General features: G+C 37.5%; 2 protein-coding genes across 10 annotated transcripts in view; both read right to left on the bottom strand.

The window, feature by feature from the left end:
• The window catches only part of PDCL2 (phosducin like 2), a 35,551-nt gene extending 29,887 nt beyond the window's left edge, over nt 1-5,664 (bottom strand). For 3 of the 4 annotated variants that reach the window (XR_008660432.2, XM_055294663.2, XM_055294661.2), the window contains exon 1: nt 5,490-5,664. Coding sequence is in view for 3 of the 4 variants with exons in the window: in XM_055294663.2 (XP_055150638.1) it covers nt 5,490-5,495 (6 nt within the window). In the remaining variant the exon portion in view is untranslated. The remainder of the gene's footprint in view (nt 1-5,489) is intronic. The other variant, XM_055294660.2, reaches the window with a different exon arrangement.
• Nucleotides 5,665-8,600: 2,936 nt separating this feature from the next.
• NMU (neuromedin U) overlaps nt 8,601-27,756 on the bottom strand; it is a 37,397-nt gene continuing 18,241 nt past the window's right edge. For 2 of the 6 annotated variants that reach the window (XM_055294664.2, XM_055294666.2), the window contains 7 exons: nt 22,475-22,534; nt 20,798-20,827; nt 20,659-20,709; nt 18,636-18,710; nt 13,958-14,011; nt 12,568-12,607; nt 8,601-8,782 (listed from right to left, as the gene is read on the bottom strand). In XM_055294664.2, the coding sequence (XP_055150639.2) occupies nt 12,572-12,607; nt 13,958-14,011; nt 18,636-18,710; nt 20,659-20,709; nt 20,798-20,827; nt 22,475-22,534 (306 nt within the window). In that variant the 3' untranslated portion in view covers nt 8,601-8,782; nt 12,568-12,571. Of the gene's footprint in view, nt 8,783-10,591; nt 10,672-12,566; nt 12,608-13,957; nt 14,012-16,187; nt 16,271-18,635; nt 18,711-20,658; nt 20,710-20,797; nt 20,828-22,474; nt 22,535-27,756 lie in introns of those variants that run through there. The other 4 variants (XM_055294665.2, XR_010113873.1, XR_008660433.2 and 1 more) reach the window with 4 other exon arrangements.

Raw genomic sequence — 27,756 nt, 5'->3', positions numbered from 1 at the left:
TCACATTTCATTGTTAGGAATAAAGCTGTTATAAAAATGGGTATACAAATATCTGCTTAAGTCCTTACTTTCAATTCTTTTGGGTACATACCTGGAAGGAGAATTACTGGATCATATGATATCTGTTTAATTTGGAAGGAAATTACCAGTTTTCCACAGCAGTTGCGCAATTTTACATTCCCACCAGCAGTGCAAAAGGGTTCTAATTTGTCTATATCCTTATCAACAGTTTTGTTATTGTCCATCTTTTCTATCATAAACATTCTAGTGGGTGTGAAGTAGACTGTGGTTTTGAGCTGCATCCCCCTCATTATTAGTGATGTTAAGCATGTTTTCACGTGCTTATTGGCTATTTGGAGATCTTCTTTTAAGAAACGTCTATTCAAGTTTGTCTTAGTCCATTTTGTACTCTATAACAAAATATCTTAGACTGGGTAAATTATAAAGAACAGAAATTTATTTTCACTGTTCTGGAGGCTAGGAAATATAAGATTGTGGCACTGTCAAGTTCACTGTCCAGTGAGGGTCTGATCTCTTCTTTCAAGATGGTACCTGGAACACTGTGTCTTCCAGAGGAGAGGAACACTGTCCTCACATGGCAAAAGACAGAGTAAAAAAAAAAAAAAAAAAAAAAAAAAAAAGGGACATACTCTCTCTAGCAAGCCCTTTTATAAGGGTATCTAATCCCATTTATAAGGAAGGAGACTTCATGGCCTAATCACCTCTTAAAGGCCCCACCTCCTAATACTATCACATTAGAAACAACTGAATTTTGGAGCAGACACACTCAAACTATAGCAAAATCTTTTGCCCATTTTTATATTGGGTTGTTTGTCTTTTTGTTGTTCAGTTTTAGGAAGTCTCTATATTTTCTGGATATTATCATCTTATCAAATATATGATCGGCCAATATTTTCTGTTCTGTGGGTTGTCTTTTTTCTTTTTTTCTTTTTTTTTGTTTTGAGATGAAGTCTCAGTCTATTGCCCAGGATGGAGTGCAGTGGAGCGATCTCAGCTCACTGAGAATTCTGCTTCCTGGGTTTAAACGATTCTCCTGCCTCAGCTTCCTGAGTAGCTAGGATTACAGATGCCCACCACCACACCCAGCTAATTTTTGTATTTTTAGTAGAGATTGGGTTTCACCATGTTGGCCAGGTTGGTCTCAAACTCCTGACCTCAAATGATCCACCTGCCTCAGCCTCCCAAAGTGCTGGGATTACAGGTTTGAGCCACTGTGTCTCACCACTTGTCTTTTCACTCTCTTGATAATATCCTCTGATGCAAAAAAAATGTTTTAAACTTGGTAAAGTACAATTTATTTTTTTCTTTTGTTACCTGTGCTTTTGGTGTCATAACCAAGAAATTATTGTCAAACTCAATGTCATGAATCTATCTTATGTTTCCTTTTAAGAGATGTCTACCTTTAGCTATAGGACTTTGATGTAGTTTGAGTTAATTTTTGTATACAGTTGTGAAAGAAAAATAAATCTCAAGACCCCCAAATCACTAAGCCAAAGGAAAAGTCAAGTTGGGAACTATGTCAGGCAAACCTGCCTCCCATTTTACTCCTAAATAAAATAGCTACAAAGACACAAGCTACACACCTCCCTCACAATTTGCCCAAAAGGAAATTCCTTGTGAACAAAGGACAGACAGAACTGAAAGTCATCCCTCTCAGACTCACCTGAGACAAATGCATATCTGATTGCTTCCTCTGCTCTACTGTTTATGTAAAAGTGCAGACTCACTGAGCCAGACTAAATTGTGTATTCAGTGGAAGGCTAATCAAGGACTCAAAAGGATCAAGGACTCTCTTATCTACTTCTGACCTGAAAGCCCCCTCTTCAAGTTGTCCTGCCTTACTAGACCAAACCAATGTACATCTTACACATATTGAATGATGTCTCCCGAAATGCAAGCTGTACCCGAACCACATTGGACGCATGTCATCAGGACCTCTTAAGGCTGTGTCACGGGTACATCCTTAACCTTGGCAAATAAACTTTCTAAGTCAACTGAAACCTGTTTCAGATATTTCAGATTCACAAAGTCTAAAATAAGGTTCCAACTTCATTCTTTTGCATGTGGATATCCAGTTTACCCAGCACCATTTATTGAAAAAAAATTAACTGTTGCCCATTTAATGGTCTTGGCACTCTTGTTAAACATTTTTTGAAAATATGTGTGGGTTTATTTCAAGGTTTTCTATTCTACTCTATTTTATTTGCTTTATAGTTTTCAGTATTTATAAATACTTTTTTTTTTTTTTTTTTTTTTTTTAGAGAGTCTCGCTCTGTTGCCCAGGCTGGAGTGCAGTGGCGCGATCTCTGCTCACTGCAAGCCTGCCTCCTGGGTTCATGCCATTCTCCTGCCTCAGCCCCCCAAGTAGCTGGAACTACAGGCGCCCACCACCAAACCTGGCTAATTTTTTGTATTTTTTTAGTAGAGACGAGGTTTCACTGTGTTAGCCAGGATGGTCTCTATCTCCTGACCTTGTGATCCGCCCGCCTCGGCCTCCCAAAGTGCTGGTATTACAGGTGTTAGCGACCATGCCCAGCCAGTACAGATGTTTTATAACCTATTTCTGATCATTCTGTTATCTAAAAATCTCTGTAAATCTGTTTTTCTTGGTTCACGGTCTCATGGTGGCTTATTTCCTTGTGTGCTTGGTTACCTTTGACTAACTTCTGCTTTCTGTCCGCGAAAACTTATTGATGGGAATTCCTTAAAGCCTAAACTACAGAGGATTTATATTTTTTTTCTTCCAGGTATATGAGGGCACTACAATATATAACAAATTCACAGTTTAAGATTGCTGGACCACCCAACAATACGATTCAGGTTACATATCCATATGAGAGCTGTCTTAGGCCGAAATGTTTTTCGACAGGGTTTACTCCTTTTCATTTTCTCCTCTGTCCCACTAAGCACCAAGATATCCTTCCCTGAATTCTCATAGACATGTCTTTACCTCCGGTTCACCCTCCTATTCATCTCCCATCCTTTGATAGACCAAACCCTTTGGTTCCACCTCAAATAATTTTCTATCATTCTGACTCTTCTTAGCTGGGACAGACTCCTATAATAAAAGACAGACTAACAAGAGAAAAAGAGTTTATTAGTATGTATATCTCATGGATACATTGGAGATACCAGGGAAAAATGAGTGTATCTCAAAGAGGTTGCTTAAAATTCAGGCTTAAATACCATGTTTCACTGAAACAAAAGAATAAGGGTATGTGGGAGGCAAGTTATGGGGAGGTGACCAGGAAAAGCAGGGTATATTAAGAGTAAGCTTTGTCAGCCAGGTGCAGTGACTCAAGCCTGTAATCCCAGCACTTTGAGAGGCCAAAGCAGGGAGATCTTTTGAGGTCAGGAGTCCAAGACCAGCCTGGCCAACATGGTGAAACCCTGTCTCTACTAAAAATACAAAAATTAGCCAGGCGTGGTGGTACACTCCTATAATCCCAGTTACTCGGGAGGCTGAGGCAGGAGAATTGCTTGAACCCGGGAGGTGGAGGTTGCAGTGAGCTGAGATCACACCACTGTACTCCAGCCTGGATGACAGAGCTAGGCTTTGTCTCAAAAAAAAAAAAAAAAAAAAAAAAAGAGTAAGGTTTGTTGTGCAGATTTCAGGTGGTACCTTTTCCATCTTGAGCCCAACAGTTTGAGATCAGCCTGGGTATGGTGAGACCCCATCTCTACAGAAAAAAAAATTAATTGTGTATTAATTGTGTATGGTGGCATGCACCTGTAGTCCCAGCTACTAGAGATGCTGAGGTGGGAGAACACTTGAGCCTGGGAGGTTGATCATGTCACTGCACTCCAGGCTGGGTGACAGAGCGAGATCCTGTCTCCAAAAAAAAAAAGACATGAACTATGAATTTTTTTCCCCCCTGAGATGGAATCTTGCTCTGTCGCCCAGGCTGGAGTGTAGTGGTGCACTCTCGGCTCACTGCATCCTCCACCTCCTGGCTTCAAGCGATTCTCCTGCCTCAGCCTCCCGAGTAGCTGGGACTACAGGTACGTGCCACAACGTCCAGCCAATTTTTTTTTGTATTTTTAGTAAAGACGGGGTTTTGCCATGTAGGCCAGGCTGGTCTTGAACTCCTGACCTCAAGGGATCTGCCTGCCTCAGCCTTCCAAAGTGCTGGGATTACAGGCAGGAGCCACTGCCCTCGGCCATGAAATTTTATCTAACAGAAACAGGCACCACATCTATTTGCTCAAACTATGAAGGCATTTACCATGCCATTAATAGTTGTATCTGCTTCTTCTTGTTCCCTCATTAGTAAGCTCTTAGAACAGGTCCGTATTTAAAACATAAGCACTGAATAACTGGCTGTTGAATTAATCAGTAAACCAACAAAGGTTAATGTGATGTTGCCTTCACTGCCAATTACATTTCAATCCTGAAGAGCAGATGCAAATCAGGACAAATTTGCAATGATTTTACACACATATAAAATGTGCTTGCTACGAATCCATTATTAGCATGAAAGGACTAGCCATAAAAAATTATATGTAACTGATGTTCAAGATATCCTAATAAATTATACAGTATATACAAACACCCAAAATTAAATATGTAAAATGAGAAAAATCCTAGTGGTTTTAATCTGCAGGAGCAGGTGGGGAAAAGGTGTTTCTGTAAGTTAGGAAGACAATTTTACTATACTAAAAAAAAAAAAGGATGGCATAGGCTTCTGATTAATAAGGAACCGTTACAGGAGGAGCCTTCTAAGAAACATTTTGGAAGTCTGAGTTTTTGTTTGTTGGTTTGTTTGTTTTGAGGCGCAGACTCACTCTGTCGCCAGGCTGGAGTGCAGTGGTGCAATCTCGGCTCATTGCAACCTCTGCCTCCGGTTCAAGTGATTCTCCTGCTTCAGCCTCCCAGGTAGCTGGGGCTACAGGTGCACACCACCACGCCCAGGTAATTTTTGTAGCTTTAGTAGAGACGGGGTTTCACCATGTTGGCCAAGATGGTCTCAATCTCTTGACCTCGTGATCCGCCCGCCTCCGCCTCCCAAAAGTCTAACAGAGTTTTTGAGGTGAGGTCCAAGAAATTCTAGGGACATATGGTATTAAGACATATGCGACTAGTAGGTTTTCTGTTCTTACTTTTTAAGGTAGTGGAGGAGGACAATCGAATTGAATTACACTTGGGCTAATGTTGCTGGTCTATTAAGTCAAAAATAGTACGCAGCAGTAAGATTTCTATGATTCTGGTGTGAAACACAATACGTAACAACTCTTTTAACGTTTTCTCCAGCGACAGACACAAGTCTTAAAGGCTGAAAAAATGGCATTCTCCTAGAGGATTTTTCTCAAAACTAGACACAGAAGCACGCAAAATTTAGCACTTTTCCAAGAACAAATGTTAGAGCCTAACTACTGTGTCCGCCCTCCCCATTTGTGTCCCTTGGCTTCGGGCCCAGCTGGAGACCCACTGGGTGTTCCAGGGTGGCCCGGCAGGTCCCGACCCTCACCTGCATGATGCGCTGCTCTGCCGCTCAGGAGCCCGCGTCGTCCTGTAGCTGGCGAGGCGCCACGGATTAAGTCCCGCAGCCTTCTCCAGGCTGGAAGAGCGCCCGCTTCAGGCCCGGCGGTTTCGAGTGCCCGCCAGAAGAGGGAGAGGCGAAAAAGGACTTGTTACGCATGGGCGGGCGTGGCAGCTTGGTTGCCAGGCAATGCAGAGGCCTGTCACAGGGGATGGTTGTGGGTACTGACGCGCCAGGTCTGGGAGCATCTATCCCAAGCACTGCCTTTCCTGTTCGCTGTGTGGTGCTGGTGCTGACATTCCTGTCAACTTTTCCCTCCACCACCACCAAAGAATCAACAGATTGTTTCAGAGCCTCTGGCACCCTTCAAACCCTGAGTCCTGTCTTCATGGAGAAATAACAAACTCCTGGGGTGGAGAACCCTTCAGAGGAGGCGTTCTTAACCTGGAATCCATAGACTATATACTTTTTTGTTTTGAGACAGGGTCTTGCTCTGTCTCACCGACTGGAGTGAAGTGGTACAAACACTGCTCACAGCAGCCTCCACCTCCAGGGCTCAAGCAATCCTCCTGTCTAAGCGTCCCATGTAGCTGGGATCACAGATGCATGTGCCATCATACCTAGCTAACTTTTTTAATTTTTTTGTAGAGATAGGGGTCTCACATGTTGCCTAGGATGGTTTCGAACTCCTGAGCTCAAGTGATCCTCCCACCTCAGCCTCCCAAAGTGCTGGGATTACAGGCATGAGCCACTACACTTAGCCCATACAATGTATTTGGATAGATTTTAGGGAATATGTTGCCTCCCAGCCCCCAAGTGTATAGGTAATTTTGTTGTATGTGTACTTTCTTTTCTGAAATTAAGAGCCAGAGCTTTCACTAGATGCTTAACTGGGACTGTAGGATCCCCAACTCCATCTTAAAAAAATACACTGCCTTAAGTGACAGAAGCTCTGGCTTTAGGCCAGGCACGGTGGCACAAGCCTGCAATCCCAGCTCTTTGGGAGGCTGAGGCAGGTGGATTACTTGAGGTCAGGAGTTCAAGACCAGCCTGGCCAACATGGTGAAACCCCATCTCTACTAAAAATACAAAAACTAACAGGACGTGGTGGGTGCCTATAATCCCAGCTACTCAGGAGGCTGAGGCAGGAGAATCACTTGAACCCAGGAGGCAGAGGTTGCAGTGAGTCAAGATCACGCCACTGCACTCCAGCCTGGGCGACAGAGTGAGATCTGTCTAAATTAAAAAAAAAAAAAAAAAAGCTCTGGCTTTAGGTAGGATGTCTAGACAGGTAGGGGTTCCTTTGTGTTTAAATTAAGGAAAGGATGTTTACTGGGAGCTGCCAGGAACTTCAGGAAAACACTTGGTGTTTTATGCGAGTTGTTTTACACAGTTCCAGAGATATACTCACAGGACTTGGAAAGAAAAAAAAATGTTTTTAATGACATAACTTTAAACTTGGGTTCAACATGGGACCAGTCCATCTCTAGTGCCTAGCTGATACTTAATACAAATCTCATACTCCTAGTAGCCCATATATTCTGTTGTGTTTGTGTATGAGACATGAATCGGTTAAATATAAATAATTAAAAACATATCACAATTTTTGTAATCATGTCTTGGTATTTTTCTCATCTTCTTCTTCTTTCTCTTTCTTCTTCTTCATCCCAGGAGCCCTAAAAAATGTTATCTATGTCTCTCTGGATTTCTGAGAGGCCCTGAGAACTGCTGATTAAATTAATATTCTTTTCTTATTTTGACAATCCAAAGTCCAGGCTAGTTGAAGTACTGTGCACAGAACTAGCTAATGCTGCCCCATGCATTTGTGGTTTTAGGGCAGCATGCTCTCCTTGCTCTCAAGTCCCCATCTTATCAAGGCAATTTATTTTTCTAAAAATAATGTATTATTTTCTCTTCTTATATTCTTCACTCAGGTTGACAAGAAGTGAAATTCAGGAACTTTGTTAGTAAAAGGTGTAACTTAAGCTACAATAATTGGTCAACATCAGAAAGACAAAGGTTTGTTAGATACTCTGCTCTGAAGAATGTCTGTATAGACCTAATTCTAGGTACTCAAAAGAGCCATTCCTTTCTAATCAGCCAGCAACCTTCCTGATGGAGGAGGTGGGAATCTAAGACAGAGGTCAGAAGGAACAAAGATCAAGGGGAACCTGAGAGGAGATAAATTCAATCTCCATCTGAAGTTAATTCTGTGCCCACTAAACATTTATTTGATGTTACAAGTTCCCAATGTGTGTTCATGATCCTCTATCAATACGATTATTTTCTTTCTGTTAATAGACAAGACTGGTTGCCGTTCAGATATTGCGAGGTGAAGTAACTTATTTTAGGATAAATTGAATACTATGAGTTGGTAGAAAAAGTTGGTCCTCTGATATATTTGTAGCAGTCAGAAATCCATTATACAGTTTATAAATCAGAACTTGCTTATTGGACTATTCGATGGGTTATGGCCCAATCCTCCAACTAGTATAGTTTCAGTTGGTGCTCACATTCTAAGATTGGTAGCTACTGGGCATTCTGCTATTTATGAGAGCTGGTGGTTTTGTCACTGACAAAAATCCAAATATGATAAAGTAAAATAGCTCATTAAAACTCAACTCTCAAGTCTCTCTGAGTGCCTTTAATGAAAACATCAAAAAAGCATGTGGGCAGGGCACGGTGACTCATGCCTGTAATCTCAGCACTTTGGGAGGCCAAGGCAGGTGGATAACCTGTGGTCAAGAGTTCAAGACCAGCCTGGCCAACATGGCGAAACCCCATCTCTACTAAAAATACAAAAAAATACACACAAAAAAAATTAGCTGGGCATGGTGGCGCATGCCTGTAATCCCAGCTAGTCGGGAGGCTCTGAGGCAGGAGAATCGCTTGAACCTGGGAGGCAGAGGTTGCAGTGAGCCGAGATCGCACCACTGCACTCCAGCCTGGGTGACAGAGCCAAACTGTCTGAAAAAAAAAAAAAAAAGAAAATGCATGTGTGCATGTGTGCCAGTACTGTCAAACCCGGCAGGGATCTAAGGAACATCATTATTTACAGGTTTATTACACAGTATTTCTCATTAAAACACTAAGCAAAAATATTTTTAGATGTTTTAATTTTCAACAAATTGAACATTTACAACATTGTTACAACTGAGAACAGTGACAACACAGGGATTTTCAACAGAGTACATTTAGCAAGGATTTTTTTTCAGAAAAAAACAAAATGTCAGTACATTTTGTATTCCATAGCATTGTTCTGTGGAAAATTAGCTGGCATCCTATAAAAAAGAAAAATTGAATTAAAGTGTAAACGACCACATGAATGTGTATATATGTTTGTATATAGACATTTCTATAAGTATTTTGTCATAGAATGATAACATTAGCATCTGACATATTTCCCAGCTGTGTATATATATATATATACACACACACACACACACACACAGACAGAATATATATGTGTGTATATATATATTATATATATATGTATGTATATATATTATATATATGTATATATATTATATATATATGTATATATATATAATATATATATATATATATTTTTTTTTGAGACAGAGTCTTGCTCTGTTGCCCAGGTTGGAGTGCAGTGGTGCAATCTTGGCTCACTGCAACCTCCACCTCCTGGGTTCAAGCAATTCTTCTGCTTCAGCCTCCTGAGTAGCTGGGATTACAGAAGTGCACCACCACGCCTGGCTAATTTTTGTATTTTTAGTAGAGACAGAGTTTCACCATGTTGGTCAGGCTGGTCTCGAACTCCTGACCTCTAGTGATCTGCCCGCTTTGGCCTCCCAAAGTGCTGGGATTACAGGTGTGAGTCACCGTACCTGGCCTGTCTGTATATTTTTAACTATATATCATTTAATCTATCTCTAATGGAACACTTCTTCTGTATCTCTGTGTCTTCCAACAGTTTACAGTATTTAACTATTTAAAAGTGATTTCCTAAAGCTCATTAATACCAATAAGATTTATGAATAAGCTATTTCAAAAGCTTGCATTTACTCCTTGTATATCTATTTCCTCCTAAATCATTCTATTTTATGTTTAACCACTTTCTAAATAAATATAGGTCATCAGGATAGAGAAAGGCCTTAGAAAACCAGATGAGAAAAACAAAGAAAAAATGATTATTATATTGTTTTTCTATTGGCAAAATAAAATGAAATCATGAGTACATTAGTTTATGTACACCCTAATCTTGAAAATAATCTGAATAAAGCAATTATTCTCAATTTTGAAGGTTTTTTTTTTACTAAATTCGCCAAATCATGGATTAAATTCTGTTTCACATTGTGAACACTCTAATACTTATTTCAATGTTACAATCACAGGTATTTTTTCCCATTTAGTATTAAGCTATTTAATAAAATTTTTAAGTGCCAATGTACATTTATAATATTATAAAAGATAAAATAGTTTCTTTTCCATTAGCTCTCTGTTCTTTGTTCCTTGAAAAAATACAAAATTAAGAATATGTTTTCTCATATTCCTTATGTGAACATAATTTATCAGGCCTCTTCTGAAGCAGGAGTTAATACTAAACACAGTTTGCAAATTCAAGTTCCTAATTATGTCCCATGAGCACATTAAATTTTTCCTTCGCTTTTCCACTATTTGAATCTTTTATTTCTTTCTTTTCTAATTGAATTGGCTAACACATTAAGAACTACATTAAATAAGAAATTAGAGAGTATCTTTATCTTGTTCCTGACATTAATGGAAATGCTCCAAAGTGTTTCACTAACAAGCCAGCTACTGTACTAACTTGGTTTGAGACCATTATATAAATCATGTCAAGAAAGGATTAATCTCTTTCTAATAGATCAGAAATTGATGTGAAATTTTACCAAAAGCATCTATTGAGATTATCATATAACTTTTCTTCTAATAGTGAAAACTTTTAACACACTTCTTAAAGTTGAACCATCCTTGAGTTGCTGGAACAAATCTTACTTAGTGGGATCATAAAATTATTTAAGTATACTGATGAATACTGTTTAATAATATTCCTTTTAAATTTTTACATTAATATTTATAAATACAATTTACTTACAGTTTCATTTTTTATACTTTTTTAAAGTTTTGGTATTAATATTATGCTGGCTTCATAAAAATATTTAGTAATTTTTCTTCTTTCTCTGAGCTGAAAAAATTCAAAATTACTGGCTTAGTACTTTATGAGGGTATATTGTGAGTATAGTTTCTTTTTTTTTTTTCTTTTTTTGAGACAGAGTATAGTTTTGAGTGGGCATAGTTCCTTTTTTTTTTTTTGCTCTTGTTGCCCAGTCTGGAGTGCAATGGTGCGATCTTGGCTCACTGCAACCTCCATCTCCTGGGTTCAAGTGATTCTCCTGCCTCAGCCTCCCGAGTAGCTGGGATTACAGGCATGCACCACCACGCCAGGCTAATTTTGTATTTTTAGGAGAGACAGGATTTCTCCATGTTGGTCAGGCTGGTCTTGAACTCCCTACCTCAGGTGATCTGCCCACCTTGGCCTCCCAAGGTGCCGGGATTACAGGCGTGAGCCACCGTGCCTGGCTGAGAGTATAGTTTCTAGATAACATTTTCCAATTTTTCCCCATACCTATTAGTCTGTTTAGTGTTTTTCTTTCTTCTGAGGTCAATTTTGGTAGCACCTACTTTATTAGACAATCCTCCATTTTATCCAGGTTTCCAAACTGATATGTAGAGAGATGTGCAAAGTACTCTTTCGTGATTTTTATTTCTTCTCTGTTTTAATTTCTCTTTTCATTTGTACTTTTTTATATTTATGATTTTACCCTTTTTCTTGATTACACTAGTATAATTTATTTTATTTTTTGTAAAGAATTGCTGACAGATTTTTGCTTTGTTTACCGTCCTTCTACTTTACTATTTTTAACATCAATTTCTTCTTTCATTTTTATAACTTTCTTCCTTCTGCCTTCTTGAAGTTTACTTTGTTGTTGTTTTGGTTGTGGGGTTGTTTTGTTTTGTTTTGTTTTGTTTTTTGTGAGATAAGTTCTTGTTCTATTGCCTTGGCTGGAGTGCAGAGGAAAGATCATAGCTGACAGCCTCAAACTCCTGGGCTCAAGCGATCCTCCCATCTCAGCCTCTGAAGTAGCTAGGACTACAGGCATGCACCACCACATCTGGCTAATGTTTTTTCTTAAGTTTTTGTAGAGATGGGTCTCAAAATCCTGTGCTCAGGTGATCCTCGTGCCCTAGCCTCCCAAAGTGATGGGATTACAGGCATGAGCCACTATGCCCAGTCTAAAATGAATGATATATTTGAAAAAATACATTCAGCATAAAATCTGGATTTAGGATTACAAAAGCTTAATAGAATACACTTTTATTTTTGTGGTATAAATTTATGAATCTGCATTTGGGTTTGATTTCAACATTTTATTGTCTAATAAAATATTAGAATTAACATATTTATTAAACATGTGGGAACAGTCAACAGCTACTAAATTTCTACTCTATGTCCAGCACTGAGGTAGAAATTCTGGTAGCACAAAAGAAGAGGTCATTCTCTCATGTCTTTCCACATTTTAAAATATTCTCTAGAAACTGGTAAATCACTAGCTTTTATAAAGAATCTTTGAGTATCGGTTATTTAGATGACAGAAGTACTTTCAAGTCTGTAAATCTTGGCCCGTTATGATAGACACTGATAACTGCAATAAGAATTCATTCCTTGACATATCCTACTTGCACAATAAATGATGACAAGATCAATGTCTACAAAATCACTTATGATAATTACTATTGGGACATAGTCTGAGGAATAAATGACATAGGCAAAGCAAATGAGGCCCTAAAATACCGGTATTTTCTCATTACAATAAAGCCCTTACAGCTCCTATCATTGTAGTATTTATATGGAACATTCATGTACATATGCAATCAAATAATAGAAATATATTTAGCATAGTTTAATTTGTGACTATTTGAAAACAACAGCAAATGTCAAACTGTGTTGAACTGTGAAATGCATACTATTTTATTTATTTATTTATTTATTTATTTATTTATTTATTTATTTCTCACATACCGTTTTAAATGAACCCTGCTGACCTTCTTCCATTCCGTGGCTGAAAAATAATAGATTAGAAATAAATGAGTTTAACTAAAGATGGAAGCTAATAGTCATAGAAACAGATTGATGATTTAGAGGAGTGTTTAATGCGCATCACAATCATCTAGAGGGCTTTTTACAACATAGACTGCTGGACCCCATAGCCAGAATTTCTGATTTAGTAAGTCTGAGAATCCTGAGAAATTTGTATTTCTAACAAGTTCTGAGGTGCTGCTAATGCTGCAAAGACCACCATGAATTAGATGCTATTTGACTTTGCTTATTTCCTTGATAGTACCAACATTTTAAAACAAATGTTCTCAATTTTATTTTGATATGAACCAAAATGAACTTACTGAAGTCAGGGCTGTTTAGTTGCTTACTTCTTCCTGCTATCAGTCCAATTCCTTCATTCAATCCCTTCTCTAATTTGCTGTTAGAATTATTTTTCAAAAGCCAAATCTTACCACATTTGCCCCCTCCTTAGCCTTTAGTGTAAAGCTGAAATTTCTTGGCTAAATATTTCATCAACAAATTCCCATTGATTCTTCAGGATTCAGCCCTTGAAGTCTTCTCTGTACCTCTTCCATTCCTCAGCTGGAATTAAATGCTTTTCTTTTGGAAATCACAGCCTTTGAACTACAAGTGCATTGCACACAGTACTTTATATTTGTTTACTTATCTGTTTTAGAGCCTATCTAAATTCCTAGAGCATAGGAATGGAATCCTATCTGTCTTGATAGTCCCAGCCCTTGGTACATTGCTCAGCACCCAGTAGAAGTTCAATAAATAGTTGTTGAATGAATTAATTAAAACTTTCTGGTAATGTATTAAGGATGCAAATATTTTACCAAGTGTAGCTGCCTAGAAAAAAACCTCACATTTTATAGACAATGTGGACAAACAAAATCAGAAATGTAATCCTGAAATTCTGTCTACGTATATACCTTTTATTATGGCAGATTCTTTTAATTTTAAGAATTTGTGAAAGTATTCATAACTCTTCCAATCTACTGAGTTAAAATTTTTGTAAATAATTCCATAGAACATAAGGAATAGTGTATCTTTAAGACACTTGCTTTCTATACATAAAATGTCATGGAATTAAAGTGTCACATAGGTGAAAGCTATTTGAGGTGTTTAAACATGAGCAATAATAGATCAAAGAAGAGATCAGAGATCAGAGATACTGTGGTATTGAAGCAATAAGGTGGTGACAGAAGTGAATGTCAGACTGTAGCACCTGATGCCATGCATCTATAAACTTTAAAACTTAATTGAAATGTAAAAGTTAATTAAATACACAGGGAACATATTTTTAAATTTTGGTGTAGATTGATTTTTTAAAAATACAGTATGTACCTACCCTGAATAAAAAATATCCTCGACTTTGACTTGCAAAGGGACTTTGGAATTGTTCCTAGAAGAGAAAATGAGGGCATTACAAATCAAATTACACTAAAAATAAGTGCAAATTCTCCTTGAAAGTACATTGACGGTCAAAATTACTTTCAACTGTCATAACTAAACATAGAGGGAATCAGGGACTTGAATAGAGAATTTTTGTATCATACCTGAAAATTTTCAACAACTAGCAGTATCATCAGAATCTTATATTTAAAAATAATTTCCTTGTCAGTGTGACAGATTTGCCTTTCAGGAATTTTGTCAGTTGTAGGTGAATTCATCAATAAGTAGAAAGAGAAATGACAGACACTTCATAATTGACTATATTTAAAATCTCCTTTCAGCATTTTGTTAGAATGAAATAATTTATTTAAAATCCATATTGCATGTGTTAACCCATGAACAGGGGAAAATATAAAACAGAATTGTGTCAAAGCTAAAAAATATTATCCAATATTTCTACAGAAATGTAGTTTGAAATTGCGGGACAAATTTGGTAAATTACATTTATTCAATGAAGCTTTAGGACAGATGTTCCTAATATATGTGCAGAATGTTAATTTTTAAATTTCCAAATATTAATAGGAACGACCCAATTATTCATAATAAGTATATCTTTTTCTTAAACATTTCATTTTAAAATTCATGAAAAAAATACATTAACATTTTATGGTTTCCGTAAAATTGGCTTATAGCTTCCTATTTTCATTAACAATTACCTATATCATAAAAGCATTATCAGCATGGCTATCACCATGAAATCTTTCAGCCAAGACCTTTTTCAACTATTTTATAATATGAATACAATCATATTAAATTCTAAGAAATGGCTCTGATATATGTTTAAATTCTGAAATACTTAGTTTGCAACAAATGTATCTTAAATCCTCAATATTTGTACTTAATTTTCATCTTCACTATAACTCTCCAAATTACTTAACATTGACAAAAAAATCTGTATTTAAAAATGTACACACTGTATACATGTATCAAAATATCACGTGTACCCCCAAAATATGTATAATATACCAATGAAAAATAAAAAATAAAGTTTTTTAAGTTTTCAAAATTTAAAAAAATGTACACATATAAACCATATGTTTATATACCTATATAAGCAACGTTCTCAGCTGGGCACAGTGGCTCATGCCTGTAATCTGAGCACTTTGGGAGGCTGATGTGGGGGAATCACTTGAGCCCAGGAGTTTAAGACCAGCCTGGGCAACACAGAGAGACCTAGTCTCTACAAATAATAAAAAAATTTAGCCAGGTATGATGGCATACACCTGTGGACCCAGCTCCTCAGGCTCCTCAGGAGGCTGAGGGGGGAGGATTGCCTGAGCCGAGGAGGTCAAGTCTGCAGTAAGCCATGATCACATCACTGTACTCCAGCCTAGGTGACAGAGAAAGACCCTGTCTCAAAAAAAAAAAAAATAATAAAAATAAAAAACTCAAATGCATATTATATCAAAGAGAAAAAACTAAAAGGCAGGACAAAATGTAAATTTAAATGTGCCAAATATTTAAAACTTCCAAATGCTAAACCCAAACATACAGATTTTTTAAGAGTTTTATCATTAGCATAGAGCATCACATAAAATAATCTGGGAGGTAGAGATAAAAGATGTGGGAATGAAACTGGAAGATATCTAGCAAACAAAATTTAAGAAAAGTGTTTTAAGATCTAAAACCTCATTTCTTCAAGAATTCAAAATATTTCACTACCAAAGATATATTTTAAAATTAGATGACTTAGGCCCAGCAAAGCAAACACTATCCTGCAATTGCATTTCATCTTTTACATTATTTTCTTTCATAGCTTTCTAGGAAACTTAACTGGCTGCAAAATACCCTTAAGATTTATCATTTGTCTGAAAATATAGATGGTATCACTGAAGGTGGAAAATTCAGTCAATGTACTAAACTGTCCACAATACTGAGTGATTAGCTTTGGTTTTGTAAATCACGGCACTGAAATAATGTAGTCACACTAATGATTGTTGGTGTCTTTTAAGAAACTGAATCTTTAAGTTGAAATTGTTTACTAATTCATAACTCGAGCAAACACTTTAAGAAGTAAAAGTTAAATCAAAAAAGCATGTATTACTTCTAGAGAGTTTGATGACAACTGCTTTTTTCTTCACTCTGCAAATTCTAAAATTTTAAGTGGCTACTGCCTAAGATCTTACATTTCTCTTCACAGTTGGCATCAGATATTGTCTTCTTTGATGGAAGCTTCATTTAAGAATGTGAAGATTCTAGGGAGGAAATACTGGCCATAAAAATAAATTTTGAGGAATATATTCACCTAAACTCTATGCGTTTTTAAAAGTATCTGAAAACTTTGGGTAGCACTTTAAGAAGAATAAATTAAATATGGTATTAAAATTAAGGAAAACTTTGATGATCTGAACTCAACTTTTTTTTTTCTTTTTGAGATGGAGTCTTGCTCTGTCACCTAGGCTGGAGTGCAGTGGCACGATCTCGGCTTACTGCAACCTCTGCCTCCCGGGTTCAAACGATTCTCCTGCCTCAGCCTCCCAAGTAGCTGGGATTACAGGTGCCGCCACCACACCAGCTAATTTTTTTTTTTTTGTCTTTTTAGTAGAGACGGGATTTCATCATGATGGACAGGCTGGTCTCAAACTCCTGACCTCAGGTGATCCACCCACCTCGGCCTCCCAAAGTGCTGGGATTACAGGAGTGAGCCACCGTGCCCAGCCTGAATTCAACTTTTAATAATAAAATACATAACTTAAAAATAACACAATAAAAGTATCCAAGATTAAACTATAAAGGGTACAGCATAGTGAAAAAAAATTGCCTAGATCAGAAGTCAGAAGACTATTTTGTACTTTCTCATACTAATATGATCTGGGGAAACTCCTTCAACTATTCTGACTTGCTTTCCCTTTTGTAAATGGGAAATAATACTTGTATAAGTACTAACAGAATTCCTCAAAGAATAAAATGAGATAATATAAGACTGAAAATTATAATGTATTATAGCAAGGGAAGGCATTACTTAAAAATAATCCTAGAGGCCGGGCGTGGTGGCTCACGCCTGTAATATCAGCACTTTGGGAAGCCAAGGCGGGCGTATCACGAGGTCAGGAGATGGAGACCATCCTGGCTAACACGGTGAAACCCAGTCCCTACTAAAAATACAAAAAATTAGCCAGGCGTGGTGGTGGGCACCTGTAGTACCAGCTACTCGGGAGGCTGAGGCAGGAGAATGGCGTGAACCTGGGGGGCGGAGCTTGCAGTGAGCCAAGATTGCACCACTGCACTCCAGCCTGGGCGACAGCGCGAGAGTCTGTCTCAAAAAAAAAAAAAAATGCGTATGTGTGTGTATGTATATATATATATGTGTACACACATATATATAGATATATATATAATAATCGTAGAAATTATCAGTGTTACAAGAGTTAGGATTTTTTTTTTTTTTTTTTTGAGACAGAGTCTTGCGCTGTCACCATGCTGGAGTGCAGTGGCTCCATCTCTGCTCACTGCAACCTCCGCCTCCCGAGTTCAAGCAATTCTCCCGCCTCAGCCTCCCGAGTAGCTGGGACTACAGGCGCACACCATCATGCCCAGCTAATTTTTGTATTTTTAGTAGAGACGGGGTTTCACCATGTTGGCCAGGCTGGTCTCAAAATCCTGACCTCAAATGAGCTACCCACCTCAGCCTCCCAAAGTGCTGGGATTACAGGCGTGAGTGACAAGAGTTAGGATTCTTTTTAAATGACTGTAAAATCTCCAAAATGTAACACAGTAAGAATGTGTTAATGGGGTTACATTCATCTTACACATAGATGCTGGATTTAGGTCACATTTTTTGTTGAAAAAAACAAAGTATATAATATTTAGTTTCTGATATTTACTTCATGAACCATACTGTTACTTTTTTTTTTTTTTTTTGAGACGGAGTCTCGCTCTGTCACCCAAACTGGAGTGCAGTGCAACCTCTGCCTCCTGGGTTCAAGCGATTCTTATGCCTCAGGCTCTGAGTACCTGGGATTACAGGCATGCGCCAATATGCCTGGCTAATTTTTTTTTTTATTATTTTTAGTAGAGACGGGGTTTCGCCATGTTGCCAAGGCTGGTCTTGAACTCCTGACCTCAAGGGATCCACCCACCTGGGCCTTCCAAAGTTGAAAGGATTACAGGTGTGAGCCACCAGGCCTGGCCTACTCTTAACAACATTTAAATACTTGAGCAGAAAGCTTGCCATCCTAGCTATTTGCCAAGCTGGATACAGAGGGGCAGTACATTGTCCTTTATTTGTTCTCTTATTCCTACCTAAGGACTGGACATAAGCAATGTCCTTTCTTAAACCAAGAATAGATTTTCTAACCAAGAGAGTCATGGCTTTTGGAAAACAGTATAATTCCAGCTTTCCTCAATGTCCACAGCTTCAGCTAGAAGGGACACAATATTGCAGGGGGCCATGGAAGGGCGGCTTGAACAATTCTCTTCTAGTCTGCAAACAGATGCTCTTACATTGGCTAACTGGGTATTAGTGTGGGCTTATCCTGAAGAGCAGCATTTGATGAACTACCACAGCTGGGAATTAACAGAAAGGGCTGCCCCACACGGAATGGCAAAGCCAGCATGCAGTTTGTATTACATACGTCCACTCTGAATCTCTTCATTCTTCTTTCATGCAGGTGAGGAATGAGCTGCAGCAACGGATGCACAACAGACGACTGAGAGGACATGAACACACACGTGATGAGTGCACGGCTTCTCAGCACTGGCCATCAAGACGGTTTCCTATTTGTTTTTGTTTTTACCCATTAAACTTGTCCCAGACAAAACAAAATTAAAGATGTCACCTAAAACAGCTCTTTGGGAGCAATTCAAAGAACTGTGGAGAATAAACCAAGAGGTGGGATAAAATTTGGTAGCCCTACGCTGGGATTTTTATCCTCATATTGAGAAGAAGCACTTTCCCGACGGCTGCAGCTCTCTTGTGAACTGTCAGCAAGTAAAACCCCTCACTGCCTCTTTGAGAGGCAACAGGCAGTCTGTCTGTTACTAGACTTACTCAAAATAATTCGGACCAGGCGAAACCCACACTGCCAGTAGCAATTTTCCACTATAAATATGTTAATCTGGAAGATTATACTATACACACATCTAATAACCTCCTTTATAAATTATATACTTAAAACAGAAACGTTGGGAGAAAGACAACAATGTGTGAATATGATAATGTGTTCTCGATAGTGAAAACTGTGACTAAGATACATTTTCCCAAAATGTAAAGGTGCCAAGCCAAAGAAAATGAAAGCACACTTGAGATATGTAGCTACCTACCTGACATGGCTGCATTTTTTAAAAAGGTATGGGTCACATTGAGACTTCTCATTAATGTTAAATTCATTTATCACATGGGTTATGTTGAGCCCTGTAGAACAGTTATCTGTTAACTAATTCAACTTGTACTCAGTGTAAAGCCAGTATAATCTTTTGCCTCCTCATATGTAAGAATATTCCATGTGATAAATATTTCAAACTCAGTTTAAGATTACAGTTACCTTTCCATAGGTATATATCTGTTTAAAATACACTATGCTCCTCATTCCCTAAATTCGTTCATGGAAGTGAATCACAAGTGTGGAAATAATATTATAGTCAATAATTTCTAACTATTCTAGATTGAAACACCAAATAGGTTGGTTAGCATTTTTAAAATCCATGCATACAAAAAGAAAACTACTGCTAATACTACATGATTTTAAAGTGAACTGGATTCAAATTACTGGTTTTTGGCTAACCTTAGAGAATACATTCTCACATTAAATGCCTAATTACTAATAAGAAGATCTTAGGAATTGAAGAGGATATTTCTAATTATATTTAATTACATTTTTCATAATCATCCTTTAAAATAAAAAATGCCCTTGGATCAAATGATTTTTAAATTTGCAACAACTGCCATCTAAAACAATATGTTTTACTTATTTATTTGCTTTTTTTATTTTCTTGGTCTTTAGAATGTGTTTCACAAAAGCAGGGATTTTTCTTTTCTTTTCTTTTCTTTTTTTTGAGACAGAGTATCGCTCTGTCATCCAGGCTGGAGTGCAGTGGCGTGATCTCAGCTCACTGCAACCTCCACCTCCTGGGTACAAGCAATTATCTTGCCTCAACCTCCCGAGTAGCTGGGACCACAGGCATGCACCACCACACCCGGCTAATTTTTGTATTTTTAGTAGAGATGGTTTCACCATGTTGGCCAGGCTGGTCTCGAACTCTGGACTTCAAGTGATCCTCCCGCCTCGGCCTCCCAAACTGCTGGGATTACAGGCATGAGCCACCATGCCAGGCCAGGGATTTCTTTTTTAAATTTTGTTTTATTTATTGCTATATTTCTAGTATCTAGGATTGTGCCTGGCACATAGCATGTAGCTAATACTTTGTAAATAACTGTTAAATGAATGAATTAATTAACAAATGAATTTAATGTACAGGTAGTAATTGACATATAAAATAAATCAAATGTATAATAAATATTGAATTTCATTCCTTTACTCACATATACAATTTTAAAGTAAAAAATTTGAATTCTGATCTAGCTCTATTATGCTGCAAAAACAGTTTCATTCTTTAAACAAATATTAGTGATTACTAAGAAGTAGTTCTACAACTTACCACAACATGTGAATTGCCCAACTTCCGTGTCTTCGAATAATGAAATAAGAACTGTTTAAAAAAAGCAGTAAGTTTTACTATAAAAATTAATGGTTCCCTTATTATTTTATAAGGTATAGATTTATGAAAATCATCTTACCCTTTTAGTATTATCTTTTTCATCTTGTTCCTATTGAAAAGAGATATTATATATATCATTATACATTGTAAAATTTTACTATCTTATATAGAGTAATTTTATAATGTTATAACACACAATTATTTAAAACACATGACTCATGTTACATATAAAATATAAGAACTGAAATTAGTTAAGCATCCGTTGCTCTAAAAATAAATGGGAAATTAATTGAATATTGTTTACAAATAAAGATGTGCATGAAGATCTCTTTACTACAACTTTATTCATAAGTGTAAAAAATTGGAAACATCCTAAATATTCAACAGTGGTAGAATGGGAAATTATTATATCATGACACGATGGAATATTCAGAGGAGACGACTGAAAGAATCACATGCAAATATTTTTACTGTTTATCACTAAATATGAAGGTTATGAGTTGGTTTTGATGTCTTCCATAAAAAAATTTTTAGCCGGGCGCGGTGGCTTACGCCTGTAATCTCAGCACTTTTGGAGGCCGAGGCGGGCGGATCACGAGGTCAGGAGATCGAGACCATCCTGGCTAACACGGTGAAACCCCGTCTCTACTAAAAAAAATACAAAAAATTAGCCAGGCCTGGTGGTGGGAGCACCTGTAGTCCCAGCTACTCAGGAGGCTGAGGCAGAAGAATGGCGTGAACCTGGGAGGCGGAGCTTGCAGTGAGCTGAGATGGCGCCACTGTACTCCAGCCTGGGTGACAGAGCGAGACTCCATCTCAATTAAAAAAAAAAAAAAATTAAATCATATAATTCCTTTTTTGTTGTTCTTTCTTACTTGCTTTTAATATAAATGGAAGATCATGAATAAACACCATTGTCCTTTCTTTTATTTTAATTAGGAAAAATCAATTACACTTTTTGGACAATGTCACCATTAGAAACAATGGATAAATATACAATTGTAGGCAGAGATTATTTAGTTTCATAAAACATTTATGCTTTCAAATTATCAATTTTTTTCTTTGAGTTATTATATATGAAAGGTATGGAATTCAGAGTGTACCAATGACCACAGATTAAGTTAGAATTGCAAATGAAAAATATAATTCCAAACCTGAAGCTCTCATCTTTAATAAAGTAGCTTTAAAATAAGTTCATCCATAAGATAAGAGATTATAAAATTAGGTATGGTGCTTATGCTACTTTTCAAGTTCCCATCTACTCTCACTCCAGGACAAAAAGTTCTCCCAGAAGAATCAAGTAATTTTAATAAGAAACCAAGACAATGACAATACAGTTTGCTTTTTTTTTTTTGCATTCTTAATGCCCTACTCTCCCCCAAAGTACAATGTCCTAACCTTTGAACCATAAGATGTGCTTAGCAGCTTAGAAAGATGCATCTGTTCTCCAAAGTAGCATAAGTCAGGGCAAGAAAAGAGAGCCAACATGACCCCATATTTATTCCTCCGGACTGGAACTTATTTTATGTTTGATGGGGCCATATGATTTCCCAATTAGATTACTGTAAACTCCATTAATATGATGCTCAATGCTCAGACATCAGAGAACGTGAAGTATTTCTTATCCAAAAACAATTTTTCCTCTTCTAACTTGTCTTGGCATGCTTCCTAAATTGGGCATATTTCCGTCCAGGAGAAATTCCAAGAAATTTTTGGATAATTTTTATCTACAAACAAAACACTATTTCAACCTTACCTGAGGCTTTGGTAGCATTCCCATAATCACAAAGCAAAGCTCCTCCAGCGCATTGGATACCTAACAGAAATGAGAAGATATGTTAAGTTATGCTTCTGCTTTAACGACATTTACATAGAAGAGATAACTATAAAATGTTAGGGGCATGAGGAAATGCTAACTACCTAGAAAAGAATCCTTCTGTAGATTATTAAAACTGTTGGAATCCTTTGATTTCCCTCACAACAAAAACTTGGCTGTAAAAGTAAAGCCTTCCTTCTAACCAGAAAACAAAAAAAAGGTAAGTACGGTACATATGCACCCATGAAGGCTTCCGCTGTGATCTAGATACATAGTTCTCAGCACTTGCTAAAATATTATGAAATTCTATGACTGAGAGTAACAAGGGACAGTGCCAGAAGAGGAATTATTCTTCCCAGCTTGTAGCAAAATATCTACATGCCAAAGCTGTGAGCCTCGCTGAATATTACTCATTATTGGCTAATTTGAAAATCCTGCAATTGCTCGAAAACAATGGGAAGTGGAGGAGAAGAAGCCATGCGTGGTGCACCTAATCTGAGTACCACCCTTCCAGATTGCTGACTGCACACCCCAGGATCAGGTTTTTCAAAGCATTCGAGCACAGAAGTAGGGCAGGGCTCTGTGGTTAGCAGCCAGCTGGGTGTGGTAAGGAGTAGAAGAAATGGACAAGCAGGGGCGAAACCTGCTTTGCACGGAATTTAGCACAGTAGCACCATGAACAATGGATTACTTAATATATGCATTTTGGAAGTAATGGAGAACTAGAACAGTAGGGAGGGCAATATAATTAGTGGTTAAAAGCATGAGCTGTGGAGTTGGGAAGCCTATAACTCTATCGCAGTGCAAATTCCATTTCTGCTCTTTATTAGCTGTGTAACCTTGGGCTGGTTACCTAACCTCTCTAAATTTCCGTTTCTTCAGCTCTAAGTCAGGGAGGACGTCATTGCAGAGAGTTCTTAGAAGAATTAAATGTAGGTAAAGTTCTCAGGTTGATTTACAGCTGAAGTGATTCTTAATTTAGAAGTTATATGAAAAAGAGGTCAGGTGCAGAGGCTCACGCCTGTAATGCCAGCACTTTGGGAGGCTGAGGCAGACGGATCACCTGAGGTCAGGAATTCGAGACCAGCCTGGCCAAGTCTCTACTAAACCCAGTCTCTACTAAAATACAAAAAGTTAGCCGGGCATGGTAGCATGCACCTGTAATTTCAGCTACTCGGGAGGCTGAGGCAAGAGAATTACTTGAACCTGGGAGGCAGAGGTTGCAGTGAGCCGAGATCTCGACACTGCACTCCAGCCTGGGTGACGGAGTGAGACTCTGTCTCAAAAAAAAAAAAAAAAGAAAGACATATGAAAAGAATTGTTCAGGGCCTCCAGTAGTCTCACCTTCTCTCCCTTTGAACAACAGTACATGCTTGACATGGTTGGTTGCGGTTAGAGATGCAGGTGGAGTCAACAGTTTTTCTGTGCACCCTTCCTAGCATCAGAGGTCTGCTTTGTTCTCTTCATTCCATTTGTTTGCTTGTCATGCAAATTCTTGGGATATTTATTAATAATGCCTCATATGTATACAGTGTTTCAATAAACTATAAAACATTTTCATATACAGTCATGCACCACGTAATGGCATGTCAGTCAATGAGTCAATGATAGAATGCACATACAATGGTGGTCACATAAGATTATTATGAAGCTGAAAAACTCCTATCATCTAGTCACATCTTGATGATCCTGACCTGTGTAGGCCTAGGCTAATATGCATGCTGTGTCTTCATTTTTAACAACAAAGTTTAAAAAGTCAAAAAAATTCTTTTTAATTTCAAAAGCTTATAGAAAGAGGATATAAAGAAAGAAAATATTTCTGTACACCTGTTCAGTGTGTTTGTGTTTTAAGCCAAGTGTCATTACAAAAGTGAAAAAAGTTCTAAAATATTAAAAAGTTGGCCAGGAATAGTGGCTCATGCCTGTAATTCCAGCACTTTGGGAGGCCGAGGTGGAAGAATTGCTTGAGCCCAGGAGTTTGAGACCAGCCTGGACAACATAGCAAGATCCTGTCTCTACAAAAAATACAAAAAATTAGCCAGATGTGGTGGTGCATGCCTGTAGTCCCAGCTACTCAGGAGGCTGAAATGGGAGGATCATCTGAGCTAGGAGTTCGAGGCTACAGTGAGCCATGATTATGCCACTGCACTCCAGCCTGGATGACAGAATGAAACCGTCTTGAAAAAGAAAAAATTAAAAAGTTTATAAAAGTAAAAAAGTTACAGTAAGCTAAGGTTAATTTATTATTGAAGAGAGAAAAATTTTTAAATAAATTTAATGCAGCCTAAGTTTACAGTGTTTATGAAATCTGCAGTAGTGTGTATAGTAATGTCCTAGGCCTTCACAATCACTCATTACTGACTCACTGACTCATCCAAGGAAACTTCCAGTCTTTCAAGCTCCATTCATAGTGAGTACCCTATACAAGTGTATCATTTTTTATCTTTTATATTATGTATTTACTGTACCTTTTTTACATTTAGATATGTTTAATTACATAGTGTGTTACAACTGCCCACAATATTCAGTACAGTAATGGGCTGTACAGGTTTGTAGCCATATAGCCTAGGTGTGTAGTAGGCTGTACGTCTAGATTTGTGTAAGTACACTCTATGATGTTTACACAATGACAAATCATCTAAGGACACATTTCTCAGAATGTATATCCCCATTGTTAAGTGATGCATGACTATACATAATTTCTATTCTGTCCTACACAGGACATGAATTGTTATTCTTACATACAGAAGAAGTAAGGTTCTAAAGACTGTCACTTGGCCAATACCACACATGGCTAGGAGTTGGAGGAGTGAGGCCTGGGACCTTGGCCTTCTCATTTGTAGATATCATTGTGTTGCATTGGTATTGCCTGCTAAGCCTGGAGTTGGGAGTTGGCTGCGAGAAAAACTAGAGTGTGAACACTGATACATCCTTTCTCACTGGTTATACTTAAGGGCTGAATACACAGGTCACCCCACAAAAATCTGAAATAAAATCCCTATAACTTCTCTTACCAGCTTGGTCAAGATGGTGAGACCCCCATCTTTACACAAAATTTTTTTCTTTTAATTAGCTGGGCATGGTGGCATGCTCCTGTAGTCCCAGCTATTCAGGAGGCTGAGGTGGGAGGATTACTTGAGCCCAGGAGTTCGTAGCTGTGGTGAGCTATAATTGTATCACTGCATTCCAGCCTGGGTGACAGAGTGAGACCCTATCTCTAAAAACAAAAACAAAATGCTCCACTTATGCTCATTTCAAAATAGAAAATACAAAACAATAAGAAGAAAACACCCAGTGGTGTTATGTGTCAAAAATGTATTTCACCTCAAAGAAGAATAAACACTTACGGCTTATTTCAAAATAGAAAATACAAAACAATAGGAAGAAAATACCTAGTGATGTCATGTTTCAAAAATGTATTTCAACTCAAAGAAGAATAAACTCACACATGTGAGTTGTTTTTTCTTAGAAAACAGTTTCTAAGCTGGATGACCTTCAGTAAGATTGAAATTTGACTGAAAAAGTTTCAAGGCAAATTCATTTTCCCCAACTCCCCTTTACAAGAAGCCAATTCTCAACTATTCTTCAAAGGATTTAAATATATGAAAGTTTTAATATCTTATTTTTAAGTGTATAGACCTTAAAGATAACATTTTCTACTTGGTAAAAATGTTTCATAGCAATGGTCACATAATCACATAAATAATAAGATAATAGTGTATGTGAAAATTAACAATGTTTTAACATTGTATCAAATTTGGTGGTACATATACACCACCGAATACTATGCAGCCATAAAAAAGAATGAGATCATGTCCTTTGCAGCAACATGGATGGAGCTGGAGGGTATTACCCTAAGCGAAATAACATAGGAACAGAAAACCAAATACCACATGTTCTCATTTATAAGTAGGAGCTAAACACAGATGCAAGTGGGCAAAAAGAAGGGAACAATAGATACTGGGGCCTACTTGAGGGTGGAGGGTGGAAGGAGGGTTAGGGTAAAAAAATACCTATCTAGTACTATGCTTATTACCTGGGTGATGAAATAATCTATACACCAAACCTCCACGACACACTGTACCTACATAACAAACCTGCACATTTACCCCTGAACCTAAAATTTAAAAAAAACTATTTAGGGTCTGTGGGCTGTATCAAGGGATTTTGATACTATTCTAATTGCAATAAGAAACCATATGAAGATTTGGAGCAAAGCAGTGATATGATGTCTTAGTATTTTAAATGACTAAGTGATGCTAAAACCTTAAATCTGAGTACAATAGCTATACTTATCACTAGTTTTCAGTTGTGTACCGAATTGCCCACTCATGAATTGAGTTTATTATCAATGTTTTGAGAAAATAATGACAATTTTTAGAAATTACAGTAATTACTGTTATAATAATATCCCCATTGAATCACGCCCCCCGTATCCATTGCCTTTATGTAGTCAGTCCCCTAACGCAGACACTGAGTGTGGCGCCCACATTGACTCTTTGTCTTGCTTTGGCCAATGGGGCATGAGTAAACATGTCACAAGCAGAGGTTTGAAACCCACTTAGGTGATGGAGCTTGCTCTCCCACGGCTGGTGGAACCCAGCAACCATGTGAAAAAGCTCAGACTAGCCTGCTGGACTGTAAGCAACACTTCACCCAGTTGCCTCCACCACCCCTGCTGATAGCCAGCCAATGAACACCAAGCATATGAAGAAACCCAGCCACGAAGTAAGCCCATAAAATGATATATTCCCAAAACATCAGGAATACAATTTTTAAAAACAATTCCTAATTTACTAATATTACTTATTCTTGTGAAGGTACCCAAATACAGTTACTATACATAAGCACCATTCCAAAGAGATGCATCTGTATTAGTTTAGCAGCTATTTCTAGGGAAGGGACTTGTGAATCTATCTCTTTTATATAATTTCTTTCATTTCTTTCCTTTGAGTTTTGAATAATTCATAATTTCACAAGTTTCAAAATTAAAAAATTATAAGATGATATCTAGTTAAAAAGTCCTCCTATTTCTGCCCTATCCACCTAGGACTCCCCTTCCACATAACCATTATCATTTATTTTGTATGTATTCTTCCAGAATTTATATTTTTTGAGAGCTAAATCAGTAAAACCATATTTATGTGGTTTTTAAACTAGTGAATGGGCCAAAAAAAGGAATGATATAATGATATTTGTTACAAGAGAACAATTTCTGTATA

The sequence above is a fragment of the Symphalangus syndactylus genome, chromosome 10, assembly GCF_028878055.3.
Source record: "Symphalangus syndactylus isolate Jambi chromosome 10, NHGRI_mSymSyn1-v2.1_pri, whole genome shotgun sequence".
Lineage (NCBI taxonomy): Eukaryota > Metazoa > Chordata > Mammalia > Primates > Hylobatidae > Symphalangus > Symphalangus syndactylus.
The sequence above is the reverse complement of the archived record's forward strand: the minus strand, read 5'-3'. Positions and strand labels throughout refer to the sequence as shown.